General features: G+C 37.1%; 1 protein-coding gene across 5 annotated transcripts in view; it reads left to right on the forward strand.

Annotated features, from left to right (window-relative positions):
• The window catches only part of cadm2b (cell adhesion molecule 2b), a 147,934-nt gene that overhangs the window by 86,302 nt on the left and 38,795 nt on the right, over positions 1 to 22,837 (forward strand). For 4 of the 5 annotated variants that reach the window (XM_026191244.1, XM_026191247.1, XM_026191245.1 and 1 more), the window contains exon 2: positions 15,527 to 15,553. The exons of the other annotated variant lie outside the window; for it this stretch is intronic. In XM_026191244.1, coding sequence (XP_026047029.1) covers positions 15,527 to 15,553 — 27 coding nt within the window. The remainder of the gene's footprint in view (positions 1 to 15,526; positions 15,554 to 22,837) is intronic. 5 annotated transcript variants of the gene reach the window in all.

Below are 22,837 nucleotides of genomic sequence, written 5' to 3' on the forward strand. Positions count from 1 at the left end.
TTTCCATTGGTTCTATCATAAGGAAGGTTCTGCTAGCCCCAAGGTGAATCGTTTTAACTGAAAAATTAATTCAATTTTTAAATAATTGGAAGTACACATTGAATGGAAAGCCAGTGACAGTTATTGCTATTCTTCATCTTTCATCTTTGCTGCATCTTGTTATCCAGTTTCAAATTGTAATGCTAGTATGAAATAACAAAGTCACTGTTTGACTTTAATGTTAGGTTGGATTGTGTTCTTGAACTGCTCAGAGTGTTAAGTGCCTCTCATTGTAACATCTCCAACACATCACCTTGTCACTCTCAACAAGTTTTCAATTCAACTGATCGTAAAGCATAAAAGTCTTTGCAAGCCCAGGTGATTTATGAAGCATCTATTGCATATCAAGGTGGAAAGATTTAAGGAAGACACTTGTGTGAATGTGAGCAAATTCATCAAAGTGGATTATCTTTGCAGCCAGAAGTGCTCTCCAGAGATTGACCTTCTTTAGAATTTCATCAGTGAGACATAGAACACAACTCTGAGTATGTTTTGAAAGATAAGGGGCTGATATACAAGGAGGGTGACCATGTGTGTATGTGCATCTGACATGTAGTTACATATGACACGGAACAATCCTGTTTTGTCAAAGAAAATTTTGATGAATTATGTTTATAGTGTTTACCAACACCAGCGGGGTGTCTCCCATTTTTAGGTATTAGAACATCAAGTCCTCTTCACCGCCTCTCAGCTTAATTTCATGTGCTAAAGTGAAGAAGCTTGACCTAACATTTAAACAAAACATTTAACTTTACACTTGATTTTCACAAATCAGACCCATAACTTATACTCTGAAACAGCCAGCTTATTTAGTAGATGTCACATTTTCACAGTTTTCACGGAGTTTAGGTTTGCATCAAGTGCAATGCTTAATATAAATTTCCTTTTACTCCAAGCAAACTACAAAAACACTATTAATAGTCTTTTTCTTTTTTTGAATTATGCAAAGAAGTAGAAAGATGTAAAATGTAAAGTTAAAAAAAATCTTTCTAAAAAAACAAACCCTAAACCCTCTGTCATGATGTGCTGTGTGGAAGGCTGGATAGGACGCAAATGTAGGTCTGTCAGAGATGAGACTTAAACTCAAAACACAGCTTTATTCGCTGGAGACACTTTGCATAAGAAATAAACTTTACCAAACTAACCAAAAAACCTCGAACATGAACTCGAAAATAAGCTGGACTCAACAAACTAAAACTAGGAGAACTAAACCAGAAACTAAAAACTAGAATTTCACCAGGAACACAGAGCGAGAAAAGCACGGAGAGGGAGTACATGAAGGTTAACAACACGACAACAAGCAGAGGAAGACTGAGGACTAAAATACACAGGTAGAATCATGAGAGGATGGGGAACAGGAAGAAATACAGCTGGGACAAATCAGACATAATGGGACGAGGGAAGGCAAAACTAGATACGCTGGCATAGGAGACAGACTATCAGAATAAAACAGGAAATACGCCACGTACGCACAGACACTGACTCAGAGACACAAGCTTAACCCTACAACATAACTGACATGGTAACAGAGGGAATATAGAGTACAGGGACAGGAGTGACATGAGACACAACTGACTGATGACTGAACAAGAGAATAAACACGAGGACAAAGTACTAGAAAGACAAAGCAGCAACCAAAACACGAGTAGACATAAACCAAGATAAAACCAAAGATTGTTGTTATTATTATTATTATTATTATTATTATTATTATTATTATTATTATTATTAACTCATTCACTGCCAATGGCCATTGGCAGTGAATGAGTTAATAATAATAATAATAATAATAATAATAATAATAATAATAATAATAATAATAATAATAATAATAATAATAATAAAAAAACAAAAATCAAAACACTGGGTCACCAACCCAGGACCGTGACAATGTCTCTGTATGAAGCAGCACTGTTGCCTCACAACAAGGTCCTGAGTTCAATTCTACCATGAGGGTCTTTCTGTGTGGAGTTTGCATGTTCTCCTGGTTTTTTGTGTGGGTTCTCTCCAGGTACTCCAGCTCCCACACTCCAAAGGCATGCAGTTATTGGGTTTAGATTAAGTGGTGTGAGTGTGAATGGTTGTCTGCACAGGGTGTACCCTGCCTCCCGCCCTAAGACAGATGGGATAGGGTCCAGTCTGAATTGAATAAACGTAAGAAAATGGAAGGATGGATTTCCTACTGATCCAATGCCACATCTCTTTTTCCATAAATATGCTCATGAAATATCATTTAAAGGAAGCTTTTGTACCATGAGTCATTCTGCCAATTAAGCAAATGAGCGGAGTTATGATTATGCATATGTAACCATTATGCTGTCTTTTAGTTATTCTGTTAAAGGTGCTCGATTGAAATATTGTCATTTATCAAATAAAATAAGGAAATGTCATTCACTTGTTTTCTGAATTAAACTGGTTATAGGTCTCATTACTGTTCTTTGCAGATTGTCAAATTCATGTTTGTTATCATATTTTCCCTTGTGTGCCATATGAATACCTACAGTGTCACCCACCGTCATGCTAGACTGAAACTAGAGGAGAGTAGTGGAGTGTATGCCTGCCATTATCCTCGGGGTTGGCAGAGAAAGACTTAGGAGGTTTGAGTCTTGGATTGCCTTAAGCAGGGACCCTCATCTGCATGCAGAGGGCTTCTACAAGGCATTGGCACAGCTACATAATGTCAAGCAATTTTGTGTAACTGAAGTATTTGATTTGTGGTAGAGCAGCAAGTATAGAGATGGACACAATCTCAGTTTATATCAAGAACAGCTAAACTAGACTGAAACATAACCTCATGTCATGCATACCATAACTTGCCTAACAGGTAGTAGTGAGTGACAGACTGCTATGTTGACATCTTCGCCTTATTGTGAATGCCACAGAAAAAGGGCTTTTATTACATGACAAACCTTTAACCTAATGTTTTGGCCAGTTAAAAGATTTAAGCTACATCTGAGTTGTTCAGTGTGCAGGCAGGAAGTAAAGGTACAAGACAGAAGTAAGCATTTTACGTCTTTTCATACTAAATTGCAAGTCTTCGTGTTGCTGTACTGCAAACCACTTACAACCTCTACTGAAAAGGCAATTTTGTGTCGAATGGGCCACTGAAATGGTAAATCTTAAAATGTTGTGCCTGAAGCAAAAACAAAGATTTGACTTAAGTGCTGCTATGGAAAGAATGAGATAGAAGAAAACAAGAAAAAAATAGAAAAATGTAATAAATATCACAATCCAAGACCAAGGCTGAAGCTGCATGTTTCCCCTATCTGATGCTATGACTCATGTTTTTGCCAACATTAAAGTAGGTATACAGACTAATCCTTCAGAGCTACTATTGGCCAATGGAAGCGTTTCTCTTTCTCTCTTGTATTTTATAATCATATAGTCAGTTAAGTGTAATTTCAAACCTCAAGTCCAATATTTATCAAAGAAGTGATATGACTTACAAATTACATTAGATAGATGCTTCATATGACCTAGTTCTTTGTTATTTTTCCCTGGCGTTTGAGTCTTTATTGGACAGAAATAGTACAGAGTTAAAAACAGAAAGAATGCCAGCAGAGATCAAGGGACGGATGACATGCAGGAAATGGTCCAGAGCAGAATCAAACCAGGCCCTTGCAACCTTTCAGCATATGGGTCTCTTGCTCAGCCAAGTAAACTATAGCAGCACCCTGTCGTTAAACCTTTTAAAAATCCATTCTTACCATTGCATGTGCAGAGGTGGCTTGCTAGCTAAAAGGTTAAAATTAGTGTCAGAACAGGACTGGTGAGCCAAAGCACAAAGAACAGGGGCTTCAGCTTCATAGGCATGCACCTGAAAGCATCGGCCAAAAATGTATAACTAAGCCTATCATTAAACAGCATATGTATCTCTAAGTTTGCATTTGGTTTGATTTATGTAGCATGAAACAGTAACATGGAGTGACAACATGGTGTTAGACTATTTTTGAAATTTACTTTATTCATGTACATCAATGAAATTGCTAAAAAAAAATATAGCAGTTAGCCATATGCCACGCGTGTGTGTTAGCCGTGTGAGTGAGTGTGTACACATTAACGCAGTATTTCATTACCGAAAATGACATTTCTAAAGTTTTTTTCATAGTAACACTACATATAGTGATGGTCCAGCTTTAACAACAGGTTTTACAGTAATTTATACAGTAAATTGTTTATTTTGTAAAAAAAAAAAAAAAAGAAAAGAAAAGAAAAAAGAAAAATAATGACAGGAAAAATAAATCAAAATTGAAAGAATATTAGCATTGTAATACATTGTAAAACATGACTTGGATACTCACAGACATAAAAAATTAACAGACACATAATTTTCCTTTTCATTCTTGTAGTGCCTGGTCAGATTTTAAAAGCAACCTAAAAATAAAAAGATTAGTTTAAATATTACATGATGTTACATTTTAATTTTTCAGTACTGTGGTAAATATTGTAGTTGGTTTTTTTTTGTGTTTTAAACCTGAGTTTATTTGAAAAAGTTCTTTAAAACAATGCTGTTGGGAAATGGCATAAATTATCTGTCAGGTAGTAATATATGCGAATCGTATATATAAAGATAAATAAATAATTTGACTTTCTCTTTTGTGTCTCGGCTTTCTAGAACCTTCACCCTCTTCTTCTCATCTTCTGGCTCCGACTTCTACATTTCATTCCTCCTGTTCATTTTATTCTCCATTGCCTTATACTCTTTGTTCTCTCTCCCTTTGTACTTCTGCCTCTTTTCTGTCTCCTGCCGAAGTGTTTTAAAGTATAATTTAGTAAAATGATATAGCCCTTCTTCATTTTATCAGTGTCTGAGTTGACGTGCCACTTTGGATTTAAATTTTCAACAACACATAAACAAAGGCAAAATGTAGTTTTTGCAAACTTTTATTTATAATATTAAGACAGTATAATTCTACTTGGTGTTTAGGTGTTTGTTGTTAAAATAAGCCTAAAGCTTCTATTGTAATTACCAAAGAACATATATCTCTCCATTAATTAGGCCTACATTGATTATGTATTCTTAAGTCTATGTACTAATGCTATAGTAAGTACAATACTAATCTTATTCTGGGAAAAGATGGTAGTACATCCCTTAACTTCCCTTCTATCTTAATCATCTTGTTGTTATTTTCAACATCTTCACGGTTTCACAGTTTTTCCAAAGCTGATGTAGAGATTAATATTTATGTGCAATAACAGATATTTTTTGGACTGACTGTCACTAGAACCTATTTTGTTGGTCCAGTTGAATAAATTAGCTCTTTGCCTGCTTTTACATCGGCTGAAAAAAGATGTTTTCGTTTTAACTAAGGTTTCACTTATGAGTTATTTATTTGGGGAAATTTTGATTCTTTGCACATATTTCCAACCAGATGCACTGCATTCACGCTTTGGGGCAAAGCCTGCTCTGCTGTGCTTGTTCTCCATAAGTTTGCGTATTGATTGCACCCAAATTAATCGAAAAAAATATAAACATATCAAAACATCAAAACAAATTTTGCATGCAAGCACCACATTTTGAGTGCTGAGTGTAGTAAAATGTGCTGTCAAATAACCAGAGCCAGTGAACCATCTTACTACAGTATTTTCTACACTCAAAAAAATAATTCATTGGATGAACGTAATTTTATCTTGCCACTTATATTCCATCTAAACAAATCATGTTATATTAATCATTTCTTGGTTGTGTTGTGTCAACACGATATATGTGTGTAGGTTTCACATAACATTAACATTAACATTCAATTAATTTGACTTTTGTTCAATCAACATGTTTGCACCACATTAGTCTAATTAAATTTATTTAAATTCATCTTAGATTGTTTAAACACTTTGGCACATCAAAAGTGATTTTCCTGTGGTTTGACATCTAATGTGATCTTGTGAATTTAGTGAGTCGACTCAAAAAAATGAAATTGGGTGGTTGTTACTACAATCTAGTAAGGGTGGTTAGTTGCCTGGATCCAGCCACTCTTACTTTATTGTAGCATGTCATCTCAACAAGAACAAATTAAGTTGCTGAATTTCATGCAGATACTAAATGATTTAATTACGTTCACCATAGAAACATGGAGTTATTTAGTTCAAATGACAAGTTTGGATCCTGTGCATGTAACAACCACCCAATTTCATTTTTTGAGTGTAAAGAGGATGTTTGATTTTTATGTTTTTTAATTGGATGAAAGGGCTTTACTTCATACATGTTTGTATAAGCAGTTTGATTAACCTCATCTTTGTGACTGGTGTTCTCTTCAAGTATGTTTGTTATATTTTCTATTAACCTTTATTGGTTGAAATCCCTTTTATAGTTCTAACTCTTTCTTACATCTCTAACTATTACATACATCATCTTTTAGCCCATTTAGAGAATGTAATAGGCCAAAATACACTTATAAACTACTACTGGATTTTGGTGTAGTGTATTTTTTACTGATGCCCCTATTACTGTGTACCAGGATTGTATGTTGCATTTACTTTTACAATAACAGTGTGACATGGAAAGATGACTGGGTCTTATTCATCATACAGTGGCTACACCTTGATACAGCTGTGTTAAATCAGGTTTTTGCAATTACTCTGGCTTGCCTTCCCCTGCTTGTGTTCCTCTAACTGGAGGGACACTTGCAGGCTTTTGTTACATGAAGTGCTCCAATTGAAACACAGTAGAGACAAGATGAGAAAATTGAAGAAGGAATTGGTTTGGGGTGTCATCAGGTACAATATGTGTGTCTGTAATGCTACCTTTCACAGTGTTCTACCAGTGTGCTTAAATTGTGGTGTTTTTATTGGACCAGCAGTAGAGATGTATGGGGCCGTGTGCTCCCAGGAGAAAAGTAAGCTTGTGTTTCTCTGAGTGGAAGTGCTGTTATTAATAGAGGGGTAAAGCAGGAGGCTCTATTATTAGTATAATTTATTGGTTATTATCAATACATAGAGCTGAAGACACTGATCATTGAGTACAGCTCGACACTGGTGATAAACACAAAGTATTCACTGCTAAGAGGATTTTGCAATTACACTTAACTAACTGCACAATGTCATTTTCAATAGGCTGATTGCTGGGGTCACCAATCTTTACTATTATAAGAGCCATTTTTAAACTTTTCTAAACCCTTCAAAATCATTGTGGAGCTGTAAAAACTGTTTGTTTAAACTTGGCATAATGAATGTAAAACAGCTTCTTGGGTATAATTGAGCCTGTCAATATTACTAAAAGGTAAAATTAAAATGCTTTACCACATGTGGCTAGATAAGTTATCATTATTTAATTTTTGATTATAATAATACCTTGTTTTTGTTGAATTCATGGAATCACAGACTAGAACTACAATAACTAATTATTATTTACTTGTTAATTTTATTGTAATGCAATAAAAAATATCTATCACCATGTTTAGGCCTACTTTGATATATGGGTAACTACAAAGCTGTCATGTTTAGGCTGTGTGCAGGTATGGAGGACCCAAAGTGCAGACTCAACTGAGGTGGGAGTGAAAATCAAAAAACAGAACACAGAACACTAACAAAGAAACCAAAAGAACAGATAAATAAAGGCAAAATCAAAGTACAATAATAATGAAAACTCAAAAGTCTGGGTCAACGACCCAGGTCTCCTTACACAAAGCTGTGCAGCCATGCATAGCTGCAGCTGTGAGTCCTACTTGTTTTTGTGCAAATTAATCAAATTAAAAGGATCCTGTTTTGATAATACATTTCATAAAAGGAAGCCCAATAGTTTTGAAAAGACAACAGTAAGTATAATGTAGTTGTTTTTAATTGTATTGTAAGTCCAGCAAAAGATCAAGCATACTAGTAAACTGTACAATTGGTACAATTTCCTGCTCTAGTTTCCTCCTTGACTTTTTGTTTTATTTAAATTTAGAATTCAGAGTAGGGGGGCTCTGGACTAGCCATTTATGTGTATTTACCCAGGCTAACCAATGCAACTGAGGTTAAGGATAATTTTCATATTTATCTAGCTTTTTGTTAAAGCCATAAGGAGATGCTGGTAAGAGAGCCACATGTGGTCGGGGAATCATAGGAATCTTGCACTAGTGCATAAAGTGTTACAGATTGTACAGAATGTTTGTTCTGTTGTAGTTTGCCACACTTTGTGCAGGTCTTTTGTAATTAACTCAAAGGTAAACAGTAATCTTTTAATCTAGAGGCTCCTTCTATAAAATGTTGCTATGGTCCTATAGTGATTTTTACAAATACACTTCAGCCCTAAAATTTTCTGAGCATTACATTGCAGTTACATTACATTATGAGGTGTTACATAGTGCAAAGTACATAACTCAGTGTGAGGTCCAATTGCATCCATAGTGCAGGTAAATAGTCCAGTGAATTCCCAGAAAGCTAGTGCGCGACATGTTTGCTCCTGCATGCTCCTGCATGCTTTACCCAGGCAATTTCCTACATTTCTCAAGTTATGCACATGCAAGTTATGTGAACTATCTCCTGTTGGGTGCGAAATGTAAAAAAGGCTTTCTATGGACAAATGTCATGTTTATGTTTATCGAAGCTGATCAGTAACATTTAAATGAGAACATTCGCCATATTTCTTCAAATACGTTTCTGGCACTTTTTAAAAAACAGTTGTTGGTAGACTTGGATGTAGGGACATTATGGGAAAAATGTCCCGGTCCTGGGTCGGTGACCCAGTGTTTTGAGTTTCTTGTATCTCTGAGTTTTTGTATTATGCTCTTAGTTCTTTGTCGCCCCAGTTTATTCTATAGTCTAGTGTCTTAGTTTGGCCTTCTTGTATTCTGTTTAGTTCTCTGAGTATTTAGTAGCTGCCCTCTGTGTCTCTTTGTTGTTGTTCTCTGTGTTTCTTAGTTGCCCTGTCTCCCCTAGTCTAGTTTGGATCTGTGCTACTTCCTGTTTTACTTTGAAGGTCTGTGTCTCATGTGAGTGTATCCTACTTTGCTTCCTTGTCTTGTCAGTTCTGATTTCTCCCAGCTGTGCCCTCTTTCTGTATCTTATTCCCCTCGTTACTTCCCAGTGTATTTAAACCCTGTGTTTCTCTGAGTCAGTGTCGTGTCGTCCCTCATGCTGTGTGTGTTTTATTAGATTCTTCTCAGTTTAGGTTTTGTAGACGTTCTTTGTTCAGCAACAAAAGCTGCCATTTTGAATTCAATCCCATTTCTAGTGAGTTTGCGTTTGGGTCCAATTCCTGCCTGCACACAGCCGAAACGTGACAAAAAAACTGAAGCATCAAATTAATAGAAATTTAATGAGCAATGATTTTGATCATCTTCTGATTGTCCTCTGCTCAAAATGTTCCAGCTCTTTCTCAGTTTAATGCCATTCCAAATTGGATATTGCTGGTCTGTGAAATGTTGGCTGATCAAAAACAAGCATTTTGAAGACCAAAAATTTCAGTTACCTGCCACTGATGTTTGAGGGCCACCCACATGCACAGCTCCCCAGAACAGCTATTAAAACTGCCCTGTGATTCCACTTGTGGCTGTGTGGATGTGAGCTGAATATGATGAAGTACTTCCCTGTCAGAGGGTTACTTACAGCCACGCTGTCCCAGGAGAGTTTGCTGTGTGACACTGGCAGAAGGAGAGCAGTGACCCCAGTGATGGCCAGCTGAGGGACAAAGTCCAGAGCTGACTGTTAGAAGGCAAACCTCTCAGTGGTTGCTTAAGCTAATCACCACAGGGATCAACAACCATCGCTTTGTTAAAGCTTATATTCCCACGTTAGGAAATGAGTTTTAAAGATAAGTGAACAGACTATTTCCTGACACACTGTAAAAGTCACAGAATGCCTCTGGTGGGTGAACTGGCCAAAGTCCCATTGTTCTGCTTTGTTATATCTCTCCTTTTCTTATTGCTTTCCTATGTCATTGTCATTGACATGCTATTATCAGTTTTATTGTTCAGTTCTGGCAAATATTGGACTCATTCAGCTGGTGTGGGATCCCTACTCATCTTGAACATGGTTTCATCAGTTCCTGCTGTTTTTGGCTTGTCTTGTTATGTAAAGCTACTTTAGATACGCTGTGGTTCCTTTATTTTTGTTTTGTTTTTTTAACATTTTGCAGTCTTAATTTGTTCATCATTAAGTAAGATTATTTTAGGCATGGTGATAAATGAGTGTAAGTATAAACTATGCCTAAATAAGCAACAGTTGTGTATATTTATTAGTACTCTTTTATCTTGAAAGCGGCGTCTTATGTTATTTTAAGGGTTATTTTCTAAACCACTGTTATTTTGGCATTTTGCTATTTGGGACAAAAGGAAAATGCATTTTTAAATCCCACTCAGGAGGCAGTAAAAATGAACTGTACAAAGGAAAACAAGTTAATTATATTATGTGGTTTATTTAACTAATTACAACAAGTACTTAATAATAATCCACAAGGATAATTGTAAAATACTCTAAAACTGCATAAGAAAACGTGTCCATATTTGGATACAGTTAAAAACATGGATGGCTATTGTTGTTATGAAAACAACAACAACCATAGGCCAGCTTAATACCTTGACTTTAATGTTATTACATTTATAGACACACTGTTTTCATCTTTCATTTTTATTTCTCATTTAAGCCATGCAGAATTCATCAGTGACATGTCACTTAGCAACCTAAACCTGGAGGTTTTAAGGGATGCATAGACTAAAACAGTGTTTAGTAGCAACTTCTCTTATATGTTCAACTTGAACTAATAGCATTTCATCCATTTAGCTTCTTAATTTCTCAAGAGTCCACTAAAACGCAATGTTTTTCCATAATAAATTAATAATAGGATTACTTGCAAATGAAACACAAGGAGCCAGAAACCAAAACAGCAAACACAGGAGCCCAGAAAACAACTCAAAACAACCAAACAAACAAGGTCCACAAAAGGTGCAGGAGGCCATGAAAACAGTTCCGAAAAAAAGTTCAGGGGGCCGGCCTGGAGGTAGACAGCACAAGGTCCAAACCCGGGCAGTTCAGGAGGCCGACCGTGTGAAAAGCAACAGCGGCGAAGGAGGTCCGGAGACCGGCCGCGCGGAAGGCAGCGGCAGCGGCGGCGACGCAGTTCAGGAGGCCATCCACGATGGCAATGAAGTCCAGTCATCAGCCTGGAAGGTGGCTGGCGATGTTGAGGTGCTGGACGTGGACTGGACGGCGCTTGGCAGCGGCAGGACCAGGTGAGGCAGGACCAGGCAACGATGGCGTGGGAGCTGCTGATGGTGGCGCTGCAGGTGACGGCGTGGGAGCCGCAGATGGTGGCGCTGCAGGCGACGAAGACTGGACGGGCCCTCGGACCCTCCAGCGGAGACAGAAAGGCAGGAAGGCAGAGGAGCAGGCTCAGCAACAATTGACTCAGCTAAAATAGGTTTTAACCCCTTTTCACCATGATTAACAGTTTTCAAAATCCTAGGTTTAACAGTCTTAGAGTGAGCTGACTTGGGGATGACTGAACCAGACTTGACAAAACCTGAACTGACAGAACCTGAACTGAATGTCTTAGTACTAGTAACATTGCTCACAGTTTTAACAGGGTTCATAGTCTTAAGCTGAGGATTATTGTCCTTGATTCCTCCCTGCTCAGAGGGAGCAAAATGAAAAAAACGTTTCCCAGTCTACGTCATCATCCAAAAGGGAAGTTCCCCACGGATCAGAGGTGAGTTTATTACTCTTAACGTCAGATGGGACGTGAGAATAGGAGAGAAACACAGCTGGGGCAAATCAGGCCTAACGAAACAGGGGAAGCAAAACCAGACACATTAACATAAGACATGCACCTCCAAAGTAAAACAGGAAACATAACACAGACTGAACTACAGACACAGATTCTGACTGGACACAGGGAGACAGCAACTATGGAACAGAACAGAAACCAGAAGACAACTCTGACAAAGAAACCAAAAAACTAGAAATGATAAATGATATAATAAACTCAAAACTCTGGGTCAACGACCCAGGCATCCTAACAATTACCTTATTGTGTGTGTATAACCTCTTTTTAAGTTTTGTGAATATTATACACAGTTATGCTGAGGATTGTCGGCCAGTTTCCACTGGAAATGCCTTTTGGTTAAATTGTCAGCAAGGAATTTGCATTTGCACTGTTAAATTTTTATATAACTTCCATGCACATAAAAAACAGCTGCTTGTTTAAGTGAAAATACACTGATGTTTTTTTTTTTTTTGCACTAATAAAGTTGTGGAGTTGTAAAGTATTTTGTCTAGTGTCAATTATATCGTCAGTTATATCATTATTGCAAATTTTCAAATGTATATCGTGATAAATATTTTTGGTCATATCGCCCTGCTCTTCTTGCAATAATTAATCTAATTGATCTAATGATTATATAGACACATATATAGGTGCAACATTGTATTTCATCACGCTGAATGATTTTCAAACCTGCTCACGATTATTCCTGCTTTTGAGAGCGTTGACTCTCCTCATTATGCTATCATAAAGTGTGATTATTAATATAATTACTCAGTTCATTTAGTTATATGAACAGTAGCAGGTGGGCGTTTGCAGTATTTCCACACGCTGTAGCGTTGACCTTGTGCAGTTAACCATGACAAGTGTATTAAATATACTGACATTCTTACAGAAGTGTGTTGTTATGCGCTCTCCTATCGATTTTCAGTGAAAGTCCTCTTAGGAATGTCAAAGTGTTATACTTGTCAGAGAGAATATATTGATATGCTTGCCATGTGCTTGCAAACATTTCCAGTTCACAGCAAGGAGAATCTTATCATGGTGTCTGACTTTGTCAACACTATTAAATTTAGAGAGAGTCTATGATTAATAACTTCCACATAAGGAGAAAATAGGAAGACGCGCAGGCTTGAAGGCTTACAGAAAGATTAATGAGTGTCAAAAACAATGAATTTTCCATTAGATAGTAGATTGTCATACATTACTTGTGTGATCTTCCAGGTTTCCTCATCAGATAAGTTTGTTCAAGGATCATCAAAAAATTATCCATTTTTTATAGATAAAAATTTTGTCCCTTGTGCACAAGTCAGAAATATTACTTTTTCCAAAATACCACAACTAGCAATCTAATCATAGTTTTTATTGAACATTTGACCTGACTATTAAGAGAGAACAAATACGAATGTGCAGAACTTGCCTTGTGAAGGCTGGTTGCAAAGGGGAAAAAAGGACTGATTACAGGACACTCTTTTAATTTCAGCAGCATTATTTAAAACACACATGCACACGCAAGAACACGGGAAGTGTCATGCCTCTCTAAGACCTTTCTCTGCAACTGTGTTATTATTGTTACCAGCGATGGCCAGCTGATATCAAATATCAGCAATGGGGAAAACAAACACGCAGCATTCATGAGCATGTTGAATACTAATGCAACTTTGAGTAGCAGAAAAATGATAAGAAGTGAAAAATTATTCTTCACAACAAGAGAATCAAATGAGGCATGCATAGCGTGAACAATGCCACTGGCACCAGCAGCTGGAAAGGGATAGTGGTCTGTTGGATATTTCCCATAATAGACCAGATGTGTCAGCATACAGTACATTTGTGGACCAGAGAAGAGTGGTAAATTGTATAAGTGAGGCTTTCTTGACAATTTCAGAAGTGCTTTTTTTGAGTTATTTTCTCTGTCCACAAGTAGCAGCGCATTGCATGACCTTTAGTCTGTGAAAATCTGGGAGAAATTTGTAAGTAAAACATTAATTTTCAAACAAAAATAAATCACTAATGCCAAAATAAATAAAAAAATAAGAAAAAAAATAAATTACAAATGCTTAAACGTTTTTGTTTATCCTTCTGTTCTTTCTAATGCAGACTTTGGACTGTGTAAACTGCACCTTAACATCAGGTTCCACAGATTTTTCAGGTTCTAGTTACATTCCCTGAGAAATCAGACTTCAGCTTATAATAGCGTAATAGTTTCAGTTGTTGCCAGGATATCCAGTTCAAAACCGATTTTTGGTGAGGTGGACACTAAGGAAGGAAAAAAGGAATTTTATCAGTTGGTTACGTAGAGAGATTGAGCTGGAAAGAATCTGCTGTGGGTTAGGGTGGTTAAGAATAGAGATAGAGATGTGTGTAAAGAGCATACTGGGTACGTGTAAGCAGTATTTTGAGAATAATGAATGCAGAAAATGGGAGAGCGAGGAGGACAGAATCCAGAGAATTAGTAAGGAGGAAGTAAGAGCAGCTGTGAAGAGGATGAAGACCGAAAGGCAGTTGGTCCAGATGACATACCTGTGGGAGGTACAGTATGTATATGTCTAGGGGAGATGTTTGCGATGATTAAAGCTGGGTGACATACAGCATTATCTTGCTGGCAGCAGTAATCAAGGGAAAGATATGGTCGCCAACAATACTCAGGTAGCCTGTTAAACCATTGTTCAGTTGGTACTAAAGGCCCCAAAATGTCCCAAGGAAATATCCATGACACCAACCACCACCAACCTATACTGTTGACGATTTCATGTTTTCATATACTTTTGGCCAAATTCTGATCCTACCATCTGACTCTCGCAGCCGAAATTAAGACTCATTAAACCCAGCAACATTTTTCCAATCTACTATTGTCTGGTTTTGTGAGCCCGTGTGAATTGTAGCCTCAGCTTCCTGTCCTTAGTAAGTTAAGCTTGGGAGTGGCACCCAATGTGGTCTTCTGCTGTAGCCCATCTGCTTCAAGGTTCAACTTGTTTCCATTCGGTGATGCTTTTCTTGCATACCTTAGTTGTAATGAATTGTCATTTGAATTATTGTTACCTCGTCATCTCAAAGCATTCTAGCAACCCTCCTCTGACTTCCAGCATCAACAAGGCATTTACACCCAGAGAATTGCCACTTAATGGATATTTCCACTTTATTGGACAATTCTCTGTAAACCCTAGTGATATTTGTGTGGAAAAATCCCAGAAGATCATCACTTTCTGAAATACTCAGACAGGCACTTTTGGGGATTACATACTCACCTCTTGTACTCATGTGATGACATCAAATAACTGCTTTGCATAAAATGATTACATTAGTTGGCTTTAACTTGATCCAAAGACCCTTGGTGTTTTACTGTCCTAACAGATGCTGCTGTAAAGCTGTATTTAGTATTTAATCTTGTCATATGCAACACTATTGCCAGAAAAAATAGGCAGTTACAGTTGCCATAACTATATTGGAGTGTTCTGACTTTCGTTTGACTTTAATTCTAAGTAACTACATTACTTGGGACAGGAGCTACAGATGCATGTTTTAATGAAGGATTAATGGTACAAATAAGGTTGTAATAGAGTTAAAACTGATAAAGATGTAATAGTCAAGTCTTTTCTGTTTCTTGGTAATGTATTGGTGATAACACTTGACACATCATCAAGTTATGTTATAAATGAGTACTGAGTATCCTACTCCCATTTCCATATTAACAACATTTAATCTTATACTTCCTGTCACCATGGAGCAAATAATCATTATGCTATCAATTGTATTCCTTCACACTACCTATCTAACTTCCTGTCTCCTTCCTTTACCCCCTCATGCTATCAGTGGCTGGGACAAAAAGCAAAGCTAGACGTGAGTTATTGCCTCCATTTTCTTGCTACATGATTTATGTTGCACGCAGTTCCCAATAAACAATGTTTGGATCACCCTTTTATCTCCACCAAAAGCCTAGCAAGCATTAACATACGCTGCTCCTCCTGAACCATTCTGGGCATTTTTTTGTTGTCGTTGTTAACCTTTCTTTCTCCAGGAAAGGTTTGTTGAACATCCTTGCTGTTTTCAGATACAACCTTCTTCACGTATGTATAGATTTCACACTGAAGTGCTGCCTGCCTCACCCAGCCATGCTTTCCTGCATTTGGCCTCTGTGCAGCTCATCTGGAGCAGCTGGGGGTGGTTTCCAGTTCAAGGACACCTCATATTTAGGGGGATCATTTCTTATTTACTCATCCTCGACAGATTTTCTTAGCTGTATTGCACATTCAAACAGGAGATGTTCTGGTAACCAACTTTATTTTTTTTTCACCTCTGACCATCAGTATTTTACACTTTTTCAGATAAATATGTTCACTTCAATGAGTCTTATCTATTGCTTATTAAAATCTGCTTTCAAATGCATTATTAATTTAGATATTTGGTAATTTTAACAATGTTTCTTTAAGTTCAACATACATTTTGTGTTATTGGACTTTTTTGTTTGTTAGTTTGCTAGCATTTTTTTTTCATTATCTAGGTGTTACATAGATATTATTTGCTTTATGTCTACCTTACCATTTTTTATTGGAATCCCTCACTACAATCATACACTCATACATTAATTAGTTCTCAGTCTATTTGTTTTGCTGTTTGTGGTTGTTTTTTCTTTTACATATCCTCAACCAAACTAAATGATTAATTTTTTAATTTTGTTTTTTTCTTAAAATAAATGTTAAGCCCCACACTCCCTCCTGGAAAATACTGTCTTTTCTAATTACCAAGGAGGTTTTTTTTATAATTAACAGAAGATACACATTTAGCCTTTGTACCTGTAGAATGGGACAGGCTTTTTCAGCAGCACCTTTGTAGCTGATTAGTTGTTGATTATATATTATATATGTGTGTGTGTGCGTGTGCGTGTGTGTGTGTGTGTATGGGTTCATATATATGAACCCATGCATCAGTCTTGAATATTTATTAATGGATTTTGTAATGCTGTAATGCATGCTGATGATTGCTGTGTAATTCATGGAATAACTGTAAGAAGTCAGTATAAAAGATCCTCCTAGCAGGCATCATTATAATGGAAAACATGCCTCTTGGCTTATTTACCGAGACCTTATGAATAGATTTGTTTGCTCTGCGAGGATTCACCTGAGCGTATGAAGCAATGGTTTGGCCAGTGCAAGCAGAGGGAAAAAGAGGATCATTTATTAAAGTGAAAACATTGTATAAAGAGAGAAAACTGAGGATAAACTTTTTCGTGAGAAAACTTTTTATGGTCACCTCAAACTTAGGAAAGAAACTTGTATTGGCCACTATTTTTGGTCAAACAATGAGACTAATGGGACTAAAGTGCTCCAACTCTGCTCCGACAAACACGTATGGCAGCAGTAAAACATGAAGTTGAAATAGCAGAGGTTGTTTTCACAGTTGTGTTATGTAACCTTTATGAAGGGCACATTCAGGCAGGTGGAATGTGAATTTAAAAGCCTTTCAAATACAGTTAATCTAGGAGAGGTTATGTTACATTAAAGAGAAAAGGGCGAGGATAGGGTTTACTGAACATCTAAAAGAGGAAATGTACGTTTCTCAAAGAGCAATCTCAAATGGACTCTAGGAACTAGTCTTACTTTTTCCTGTCATGTGCCTTCTCGACATTTTAGAGGAAATCCATAGTTGGGCTTACTGAGAAAATATTATACTCAAGCTTGTGCTTAACCGAATTAACATTGATTAAAACATTTCATTTGGCAGCCCTCGAGAGTTGGGTTGATTACCATTAGACGCTTTTCTTGTTGTCTTCTTTGTTGTCTTAGTGGTGCTAGTTGTTATCACTTTGTAGCCTGAATATCCTTAATATACTGTCACTTTGGCAGTTTTATTTTTCTGTGTAGTGTAATACTTACACGGACCTTGATTTTACTTAATTTGAGGCACGTTAAGTGTACATATTTTAAGTAACTACTTAAATATGAAATCTCCTGTTTCACGTGGAGACAGTACAGTATTTCTGACACACTTTCTGAAACTGACGTATTACCACTTTCTTCTTTCCTTTTTTTTCGTGCACAGCAGAAAAAAAAACATGGCTAAGAGTTTCCCCCAGCAGGGATATTTATTGCCAGTTCTGTGGATTGTCCACCCCCTACTTTTTCCCCCACCTTCCCCACTGCGGTAAATTATAGGGGAGGACGACGCTCAGTGCCACCTCTGTGTCGAGGAAGGTTCACTTTTGCTCAGGTGTTAGTCTGTAACAGGCACAAAATGTTCTTTTTGATGAAGGGTAAAGCTAGCAGACAGCTCACTCTGTCTTGGTTATTTCCTTTCTGAAAGACTTCATCAGCTCAATCAAATGACTGCATCATTTAGGATCACATTATCAGTGCAGACCATGAATACAATACAGCGCTGATAGTCATTTTTTGTGTGCCGGTGGGTTATCTCATCACATGCATTGTGTGTGTCTGAGTTCTTGTTTACAGATGATGGAGCCACTGTAAAAAATCACTGTAATCCTAGTGCAGATAGAGGGTGCATAATATATCTTTGTACAATCTACATAAACAAATTTAATGCAAAGATGACAACTAATTGATTTTACAAAAAGGAAGGAAAAAAAACAAGAGCAATAAGTATGAGGCCAGTTGCACGTGAACGTAGACACCAGATTATTTTATGGAATATACTATACTGTGTGTAAAAAAAAAAAAAAAAAAAAAAAAGATACAAAATGATACATAAAGACTCTAATATTCATTTTGGTTAAATGAATATTAGATGAATGGTTTGGTTAAATTTCCTTTAGCATTTTAAACTAGTTACTTTTGGTAACTATCAAAAAGCATCTGACATAATTCTGGCTGGATATTTGACCAATCCTCTTGGATTAGGTAGAGTTTCTTTCAGTTGGTTGGTTTACTACCATGGAACCAGCTTTTTTTCAGTGTCCACAAATTTTAAATAGGAATAAGTTTGTGGCTTTGAGAAGGCTATTCTAGAAGCCTAATATTAGCCTGCGTTTTGGTTTTGCGTGTGTGATTTGAGATAAAGTTGAACAATTTGGAGGTAGTCCTCATTCTTCATTATTCCATTCACATTTTGCAATGTACCAGTACCACTCGAAGCAAAATATCCCCAGCGCATGATGCTACCACCACCGTGCTTTACAGTTGGCACAGTGTTCTTATTTCTGAAAGCCTCCAAACATTCCTCTTTTGGCCAAATCTCAATCTTTGTATTGTCTCACCACAAAACGTTTCTCCAGAAAGCACTTGGGTTGTACACGTGTGCAGCTGAGAAGGTCAGTTGAGGTTGAAGGTGTCAGTTTTGGAGTAGGGGTTTCTACTTCTTCTTTGTTGGCACCCTCCAAACCCATGGTGATGTAAACCTCGCTTTGCAGCGATGCTGATGTTCCAGGAGTTTTCAGTTCATGGCACACTTGTGCCTTGGTGGTTCCTGCAGTAAACAACCTAACTAATTTCCTCCATTTGAGGATGACTGACTTTGGCAAAGAGGTAACAAATCTAAATGACTTGCATTTACACACATTTGTTTGAACTGTGTGTAAGTCTAAGTTAAAAGTTGTGTATATGCAAGTGGAACTGATGATCTTGAAATCTGCAATTGTTTGAAAATGGCTCCAAGAGACCTTCCTACCTTGTATAAATTTCCCTTCTTAGGTCTTCACTGACTTCCCTGCAGTTCTGAGCATTGGTCTATCTAATGAGTGCTGCCAAATAAATCCTTTATGCTGGAAAGGAGAAATTACCAGGAATCATGATTGCTAATGAGAGGTTAATCATCATTAGAAATCATTAAAAGCTATCCCAAAAGGTTGATTCTGTTCATCTGGACGTAGCGTTTTCAGTGGGAGAAATGAACAGAATCAACCTTTTGGGATTTACTTACCTGGATGATTGAGCATGCATCAAGTACGGACATAAAAGCTATCTATCTGTTACCTACATACCTCACAGACATTAAATACATGACCAGTTTGGCTACATGTAATCAAAATATTTGCTTTTACTATAATTATGTATAGATTTCAGTGTCTAAATGCATTTTATGGTGAAAGGCCTGTATAGTTTCAAATACTGTATTTCTTGCAGTTTCTTTTTTGTGACATTATCTGCAACTAAGTCTAAGTATGGTGTACATTTACAGATTAGCTTCAGTTCATTGATCAGATCTAGATTTAGCGCTAATTAGCTGCTGTCCTTAAATAGTTGCTTAAATCTTTAGCTACCGACTGTAGGCAGGTAGCTGTTAAAATAGCACACAATAGCATTTCTTCAGTTCAGTTCCTCAGATCAGTACGTTTATAATAAGCATGGTATGCATTTATGTGGATGTCATACCAAGTTAAATTACACTGTCAGTGTAAGTGATTCTTTTGTGTGAACGATGTGACCTTTTAGTCAGATTTAAATCATATAAAACATGTTTTTGCCCGTGTTCAGGAAAGGTCACTCGGCAAACAATCAGATCTCATGGGGTTACTTTAGCAGTAAACTACAGCTTGTCTTATCTTTTCTCATTATCATGTTATTCCATAGCGTTTGTTTTAGGAAAAACAGTTAAAGGTAGGTAATGAATGTGTCTGCAAAGATACTAATATTTAAATCATAGATGTGATGAGCATGGTGTTTACATTACTTCTGTGTTTGCACATTGCATTCATTTAAGTAATCCACACACTACTGTGTTGTGAGGGTGTCTTCTTCAAGCTCGGGTCCTTTGCTAAATGCCTATGTGCAGTATCTTGGCTTTTTGTAGAACTACATTTCCTCACCCCTCAAATGTTATACTGGAAACTGACTAAAGCGAGGGGGAACAAGCCCATAATGGTCTGTGTGAATTTAGCACAAATCAGGCTGAAAATCTTCTTGACATGTTTCACATAGCTGAGAAGGGTTATGATGCATAATTAACTCATACACTATCAGCTTTCTAAGCAATCTAAGCAGTTCTATCATTCAGTTTCCCACAATTGAGCTTGAAGTTACCTCAGTGTGCTTGTGCAAGTATAGAAGCAAACAATAACAAATATGGAACGGGCCATAGCGGATATTGTGTGGACAAAATCTCTTTAGACCAGAATAATTGAGCTCTGACAACAACACACTTGCCTGTAAAGCCTCTTTTTTTCTCCCTTTCAAAGATGTGTCATCTTGTTTAAATGGAATTTCCTTGGAATTGTCAATAGAAACCATCCGAGGGACAACCCTGATCTGTTATGTATCTTGTGAAAACCCACACAAAGAGGAGGAAGAACTCATCTGGGGTTTTCATGTATACAATCAGTGTTAGCATTATGCCTCCAGGACTTGTGCTGGGCTGTGCAAGCTCATTCTTATTCCCAGACTGACATATACTGCAGTTCTGTCAAAACTGCTGGCATTACAGAGAGTGTCTTTTGGGGTTGGTGCTTTAATGCACTGGTTGTGCCATAGTGAGACCAGTGTCACTCATCTTTCAATGTCTAGGGTTATTGTTGTGAACTGTTGTATTTTAACCCAGCCCACACTCTTTTCCAATGTAGCTTTGCTGCCAAACTAAACAGCAAATTAAAGAAACAAATTTTTGTTTGAAAACCAAATCAGGTCGTGTTAGAGTGAGAGAAAGAAACTTATGCTTGTTTAACAACACGTCCATCAACAATCCATTAAAATGTTCACATGGACAGATGAAGATGGAAATTTTGATGTGAGTGCTCAAGCAGAAAACTGACCTGCCGCAGGTTAAAATATACTTTATAATTATCATAATAATCCTTTAAAAGTGTGTGTTAATGCACTCAAATAACAAAAAAAAAAAGGAAAACAGAATATGGAATATTGATGTGCAGCAAATGTACAGTTATGTAATCTATTTCTAACCAGTAGATTAGCTGCAGGCAGAGCTGCCATTTATAACAGAAGCTGCTCTTGTTTTAAAAATTTTGTCAGATCTCCTCATTATACCGTCATTATTATCATGGTTACATTATTATACTAATTTACACATTGAAATTTAATGAGATGCTTTTCATTTTGCACTACAGACTCTAAATTGACATATTTTAGCGGATTAGTACAGTAGAGATTGCGTTCTTTAATAGATTTCAAACTAACTGGTTTCAGTGCTTCAGAAATAAGGCATGTTTGTCTTCAGTTTCAATAGCCTTTTACCATATAGTTAGCTTTAATAAAATCCACTTCCTTCAGCATGAGGGAGGGCTGTTTTTCATTTTAGAAGGGAGACTACATAAATGCTGTACTAAACAATAATATCAATACCATGTTGGAGAATAATGTGACAGGCAACCATTATCTGGACAGCTTGAGACAGATATCCTCGGGCATGATTATATCTTTTTGAGCTGAGACCATCACTCTTGAATCTAGTCTGGCTCTTTAGTACTACATATGTCTGACAGTGTCCTGTTAATGATGCTGAGTGAAAGTGTAGGGTTCAACAATCTGTTCATTTTTGTGTCATGTCATTTAGTAATAAAGTTCAAAAGACAAGAGTGAGGAAGATCAAATAAAGTACACCTGTGCCAGGCCTGGTAGGTCTGTCAAGTCTTTTACAATACTGTGCAAACCTTTAGGCCATGGAGGTTGATCATCCACCAAATGTGAAGTGGCATAATCGTGTCTTTTCAGCAACTTGAAGAACAAGGTTTACTGTTGCAGATGGCCTCCACATCTCATTAAGTCCATCTACTTAAAAGAGTAGATCAGAGTAACCTACATGCCTGGTACCTTAGAAACTACTGAGGATGATTGGTACTGGTTCTCTGCACTTTATATGGAGTCAGTTGACAAACAAAAACTAGTCTTTTAAAATTATTCTTTTTTACTCCTGGGTCCAGAGTCATCATTTGTTTGAACCAGTGCAAAACCTTCTTCTGGGGGCTCAAGAAGAGGGTTTACTCAAGAGGCACAGTGACAAGTTTGCAACTGAAAGGCATGCAGCTTCATTTTTAGTGTTTGTCCTTATTGCAAATGTATTTGTAAGAGTTCAGTTTTTCAGACAGAATAAAATTAACCACAGAACTTTCCACTCTGATCTTTGCTTTCCTGCGATCCTATCCTTACTCTCATTTGCCCAGCTTAGTGCCGTTGTTCAACCGAGATCAGGCACAGCATAGTTTAAACTACATATTAACAA

The sequence above is a fragment of the Astatotilapia calliptera genome, chromosome 14 (genome assembly GCF_900246225.1).
Source record: "Astatotilapia calliptera chromosome 14, fAstCal1.2, whole genome shotgun sequence".
NCBI lineage: Eukaryota > Metazoa > Chordata > Actinopteri > Cichliformes > Cichlidae > Astatotilapia > Astatotilapia calliptera.